Below are 6,719 nucleotides of genomic sequence, written 5' to 3' on the forward strand. Positions count from 1 at the left end.
TACACAGTGTATAAATATATTTTCAGCAGCAAAAAAACATAATTAAGAAGAAAACAAAGCAGTGCAGAATTTCTTTAAAAAGGAACTCTAAATAATGGTAACATGTTAAAATGTTCTACTTCCTGATTGGCTCTAGCATGGCTTCTATGAGTTACAATGCTGATGAAGATAGAATAAAATAGAATTCAAACTTGGTTAACTTTAAAATATGGTAGGTTATTTAACAGCCTTAAAATAGGACCAAAAATCAATGTACATTTTGGGTTAAGGTAACCATAGATATGGGGTGCTGACTGTCTGGCTCTGTTAATCTCCTTATCTAAGGGCATGAGCAGATATCACTAGACACCTCCTGGCTGACTGGTCTGGGGGCAAATAGCAAAGGGCCATATAAAATGTTTTGGAGAATCACAATTGTTCACTGTGTTTGTGACTGATAAGCCTGCGCCATAACTACTCCACCTCAATTTACCATAGACATTAACATGTAGGAGATTGTGCATGATTATGCAAATATCCCTAAACAATTATTCTGGTGGTCTGATTTTCTTTCATTTGCACTGTTCTCTTAAGTTTATGGACAGTTATCTAGGACTACAAACTGTTTTATACTCCCCTGCTCCCTTATGTATAATTTGTATCTGTTTCTTACAGTGATCATAAATTGACAGCTTTGTCTCTCTAAATTTAAAAAGATTTTAATGCATCTCAAAATGTGTCTCGCTTTACCAAGCTGACATCGTCTTACCATACTAATCATCATGATAATTAGAGTTATATGAAAATGTTTTGTTTTTCCTTTTTTTTTTCTTCTTCAATTCTGTAATTTGGATGACGAGTCATGAGCGAGCCACTCCAGCAACAGGTGTTCGGATTTTATATGGGTTTATTATGTTAATCAAAGCAGAAGACATTGGTGATAAGAATACATAGTGCCTTAGTAACAGCAGTGATTTGCATTTCTCGGGCAAAGGCAGTTGTAAAATGAATAGAGTTAACAGATCTATGTTGATGTATTTATACAGACCCGAAGACTGGGATGCTCTACGTGATTCAAACTGCAACGGCATTTGGGTGAGTGTCATTTATTCTGCCAATGAAATGTATGCATTATCGGAAGTAAATTGTAAACACAGTTAAGAATTACTTGTCATGGAGTTACCAAAAAACCTAGACAAACAGAAATTATTTCAATCTTGTAACTAATTAACTGTAGCCACAATGGTACGTGTGTGTGTGTGTGTGTGTGTGTGTGTGTGTGTGTGAAAGGACTGATGCATGAGGACTGGATAAAAGAGAAGAGGAACAAAAGTAGCTCATGTAGCTCATGGCAACCAATCCAAATTATGAGAAGCTTAAACAATTCTGTTGGATACTGTAGGCAACAGTTGCATGTCTTTGTTTTCTTTTATTCAGTTTAATGGGATTAGCTGCTACTTAAGAAAAAAATAAATAATAATGTGAGTGGCTAGGGGAGTATACTGTATATCCGAGCAGCATACACAGTAGAAATGGCTGCCAGATTTGTTTTTCCTTAGGCCATTCGCCCTAATTAATTTTCTAGAGGTTCTTTTTGATTATTTATTTTAAGGTTTTTATTTTAACTTTGTCACAAAGTTTTTTTTATTGGGGTGGATACTATAGGACAATATTGGATCATTAGAGGACTGCCATCATATCAACCACCCATTACATCAATGGAAGGAGAGCTACACATGTAATTGCATACTGTCGGGCAGGGCTGTCCCTATATTGAGGCAGCTGTGTGCCTGCCACCCCCTGACTGGCCAGAGTGTCCCAGGTTGGTAAGGGCTCTTTGCAAACTGTGAGGCTCTGTCCAGAGTCCTGCCCAGCTCACTGACGTCACTGATTGCTAGGAGCTGAGCGAGAATCAGCGACCCCCTTTACCAACACCCCTCCCAGACAGTGCAGCACCAGCACCCCACATACCCCCCCAACTCTGCTGGGTTTAGGGACACCGCTGCTGTGGAGGCTATACTCTAGGCAGAGGCAAAACATCAAATCTCTTAAGCAAATTGTTCCAGGCAAGAGTAGCATAAATGGTAAAGGCATCCATCCATAATGCAAAGTGAGCAATCAAAAAGCAAAAATCTGCTCAACTGAGCCTTAATGAGTGCTCGTAGAAGCAAAGTGCCTTGTTCAAGGTAATGTTCCTTTCTGGAAACAGCTGCAGTCCATCAACAGGTTCCTGTCAACCTCACAGACTTTATAACAGTCTTTTTTCAGTCACAGCACAATGCCTGTCTTGGGCTGGGAGACACTCTGACACATAGCTGGATCCAGCTGCCCTAATGAGGTCCTGTCCAGTAGCAACCAAACGGTCTGCACGGAATTGGGAGCTCACCCTTTCCAGAAACTCTATTAGACTTCCAGTAAAAGCAGCCCCAGTACAATTCTTTTTAAACAACACAGGGTAAAGAAATACATTCCTTTACGTCAATGCCTTTGCTGGCTTTACCTAAAAGGAGAAACTGTGGAGGAACATGCCTTCTATAATTACTTTCTATCAATTGTCTGTAAAACCCGGCAGGTTTTACAGACAGCCTACACTACAATACACAGGATGCAAAATAAAACTTTTTGTAAGATGGGCAATTAATTAATACATTCTCACCCCCTCCTTACTACGCTATTGGCTCTAAACTGTTATAAACCCCTCTTAGCAATAAACTCATACAAGGTCAGCAGGGTTTAAAAACGGCTACCTACGTCTAGCTCTTTATATCATTTTACATGATATTTCTGAAATGTTTTATGGACCTGTAAGCTTGTTAATAATAAAAAAAAAGTTTCTATTTAATTGTTTTTCTAGAATCAATTAAAATTAGCAGCATTTGTTCTCAAACGTATCTTGTAAAAATTCCTTTGTAAACCTTTGACCGATGATTTGTAATGCTTCTTTTAATAGTCCGGACAGTCCCATGTCCCTCTACAACTCTGAAGCCCGTGAAACACTGCATGCGAAGCCGTGAGCAGCAAAGCGAAGTTGCGAGGTTCGGATATTCACATGCAGTGTGCGAGAGCAGTGCAGTGTAAAAGAGTCCATCTGGAGCCAATTGGCTCACATGTAACAACTCAATGCTATGCGGGTTTATAATGCAAGCCTTTTAACATTTTTCATTTTGGCACGCTCAGCTACGCGAGCTCTCGCAAGCTGACGCGCCGGAGTGTAAATTGCAGGACACACTGCGTGTGAAGCTCCATGCGCCGCCATTTCCCTTTGATCCGTGCTGCTTCGTGTGCAGTGTGTCACAGGCTTAAGAACTTTAACCAATTTTATGTGATGGGTATGGAAGTTAATCCACCAAACACATACATAAGAGTCCGAGGTTGCGTATAGAAATTATATGCAAACAGTCTGGAAATCAGCTGTTATCTCGGGAAGTTTACAATATTTTTTACAATAATGAATCCAGATCAAACAAATATACATTTCAAGCAGAGTATTCCTTTACATGTTTCCCAAGCACTCATCATGTTTCTGAATAGCTGGCTTCAACTCTTTCAGCTTGGTTTTCCTGAACTTCCTGTACAGTACAAGATTCTGAGGGACACAATAGTCTCCAGCAGCTGTCCATCTACCAGCTTGGAAGGAGGAGTAGGGAGCAGGAGAGTGGCTTGCCATGCTTGCTGTGCTTGTGTGTGTGTGTGGCAGGGTCATAGGACCCTGCAAGGGAAAGGATCGGGATATCAGGGCCAATGCTAAGGTGACCAACCAATTCTGCAGGAAACTAAAACTTTTAGGCCCCATTCACACCAGATGCGTTGCGCTGCAATCTGTTTGTCAAAAAACGTATAGCCTTACACTGCACTTACTTGAACATGGAAATATTATTGGCAACAGTTAAAAAGACATCCTATATAGTTACTATAAGTTAATGCAACTGAACAAAAAGACAACAGATACTGTGTGTGACAATAATGTGATCTGATAAATCCCAAACTCAGTGGATAGAATGGGAAAGTTGTACTGAACCCAAAGCCATCCTCAATTCTCCCAACTTCGCAAGTCAGCTACAAAAACAGTTAGATTTAAATCTTATGTCTGCGGTGGAGAGGTGATGACACATTTAATATAACACTAAATCCCAGCCTCCCCCCCACTGCAACGGTTTCACTTCACTTCATTCTCCATTTCGTAAGACCCTTGTGCTACAAGTGATTACCATTACTGTGATTACCATTACATTACTTTCCAAGTGATCTTATCATCTTTGCATTATCCGGCTAACTGTGTCTGCTTGGGGGTGTAAGAGGGCCGCAACCTGGGAGATGTCAAGCAGGGAAGGTGAATAGCTGGGGGTCCTTAGACCCTGCGCATCTCACACCCTCACCAAACATGCAGGCATTGTGATCCTTAATCTTCCTGTCTGGTGTCACCTTGTCTTTTATCAATGCCTTTCAATCCCAAAAATCCCAGAGCCTCCATTCCCAGTGACTACAATCTCCCGAATGTGTCAGCAAACTGGACACATAAAATCTTCTAAGCAATATATGCATCCAATTTCTATCATATTTGGTATCTAAAGAATCATAAAGGAATTTTATTGAATACTATGTTGGTGGTTGAATTGTAAAACTTTGTCAATTGGAAATATAGATATAGTTGGGAAGGTAGGGTGTTTCAGCCAAGCATCATAAAATACTTCAACCCCCTGCACACTCCACAAACTCCTTGATTGCTTATGTTAATTCTGTAAACATGCTTCAAGAACTTGAAAAGATAGCTGCAATCAGCAGCTGGAGTTCTAGTTCACCATTGAAACTATGAAATAATTCTAAAAGTAATTTATGACAACTAGTGACTCAGATCCATCAGATTGGACGTGTTCTGCAAATGAATGAGACTTTGCAGGAGTCTTAATTTTTATTTCTAATGCGGTTTATTTTATTAGTGCTAATTGTCTGTTTTTGTAATATCTTTTTGCATTGTTTTGCTTTTCAGTAAAATGGTAAGCTGAACTTTTGATTGTTCTAAATCAGGAATTAAAGAATCCTAGCCTTTAAGAGGGCAACCAAATTCTAAAACTTTGTTACATTTCTGTCCGGGCATGGCAGCAGTGTCACACACATTTTTACAGGTCATATTTGCTGTAAGTAGATGCTGTAAACATATGTTTTCATTCAAATATGTGGTGACAGCTACCTTTTGTGTGCGTAATGGGTTACATGCAGAGGTAACCTTCCTCAGTGCCATCCATTCTCAGTATGCTAGTGCTAGATTATTGCCCCACAAGCTGGAAAATCTCTGTGCATTCAGGGTTCGTTGACAGGAGCTTTTGACCAGCAGTAAACCTACTTCTGATCTGCATTTGGTTGCCTTATATGTTTCATTAACCTGTTTCAAGTTGTTTTCAATTGCATGGAGAAGCAGTTCTAGTGCAAACAAAAGCCCATTGACCCAGGCCCTAACTTTAGCAGGAAGAGTTAGTTTCTTTAAGGGCAAACAAAACATTTTAAAACATTTTTTTACACAGTGGGTGTGTGGCCCTCACCGGGTGACACCATCAGATGGGGTGACACCAAAATGACTGACAGTAATTTTGGTGTCACTCCCTCTGAAAAATCAGGCACTTGGTCCATGACCCAAAAGCTGCACGAGAGAGGAGGGGACCCAGCAGCATAAAGGGGGGAGGGGTATTCCAGGAGAACAAAACCTATGTGTGTGTTCCTATTCAATCAAAATAGACTGGGTCATCAAGATTTATTGAACCAAATAGACATATGAAAAAAGCAAAAGGGTCTCCCAGGTAAGGAATAACTGGGAGTAGCGGTTCATAAAAATAAATCGAGACCAGTTATATTAATGAAAATGGTAAAAAATTTATTATAGTAACCCGGATGCCAAGGAACATTGACGTGCTTCTCAAAATTCAAAATTTAAAAAACAACGTTGTAACACTCATACAAACCCATGGGCCCCACACATATATTGACAATGTAAACCTCCTAATTATCCTCGAGGGGAATTCTTCGTTTGTGATATTGATCCCTAGCAACTGATAAGTGATCTTCGATAATGGCCACAATTGTATTCCTGTAAATAAGAGGATATCCTGTATCACGAAGGAAATCAATTTATGGATAATATCCTTTTCGGATCTGTGTCCATTTAAGGATTTCAGAAACCATGTATCCTTCAATAGCGGTATTGTAGTGTCCCCGTAGTAGACAAAAGCTCAGGAAATCAGGGTTTCTTTGTAGTATCACTGTACTCTTGGATATATCGTTTAAAAGTCCCGGGTTCAGCGTGAGTCCATAACACCCGTCACTTAATCGTGACTAGAGAGGGGAGACATGTGAGATATATTACCATCAATATGTCGTTGTACTCACTGTTGGCTGTCTCGACCCTGTCGTATCCACTCTGGTCTTGGGGAAGCTTATCCCTTGGATTTTAATTGTAGACACGGTGCACCGTGATTTTAAAGTACTCCAGTGTTCGACACGGTGGTGTTTAGCCAGCAGCATACCTAATCCCGCCGGATGAATGGCCCCTCCTCCCTGTGCCAGTATCCATTACTGAGATGGCAGCCAGCAGTTAAGTGCACGTGGCGTCATTACGCGCGTCCATCATGACGTCACACGCGTGCATGATGTTGTCCCAGAGGGTGACACCCAGCCTCGGGACACCACTATTTTTACATAGAGTACATATGAATGTGATTCGTTTTTCTGTTGAGTAAATTTGACTACTT

At 40.4% G+C, this 6,719-nt stretch overlaps 1 protein-coding gene across 1 annotated transcript in view; it reads left to right on the forward strand.

Moving 5' to 3' along the window:
• Positions 1-6,719, forward strand: part of AOAH (acyloxyacyl hydrolase) — a 102,226-nt gene that overhangs the window by 61,219 nt on the left and 34,288 nt on the right. Inside the window, exon 10 of the mRNA XM_018562939.1 lies at positions 1,026-1,074. Coding sequence (XP_018418441.1) covers positions 1,026-1,074 — 49 coding nt within the window. The remainder of the gene's footprint in view (positions 1-1,025; positions 1,075-6,719) is intronic.

This window comes from Nanorana parkeri, unplaced genomic scaffold (assembly GCF_000935625.1).
Source record: "Nanorana parkeri isolate BGI_ZX_2015 unplaced genomic scaffold, ASM93562v1 scaffold616, whole genome shotgun sequence".
Taxonomy (NCBI): domain Eukaryota; kingdom Metazoa; phylum Chordata; class Amphibia; order Anura; family Dicroglossidae; genus Nanorana; species Nanorana parkeri.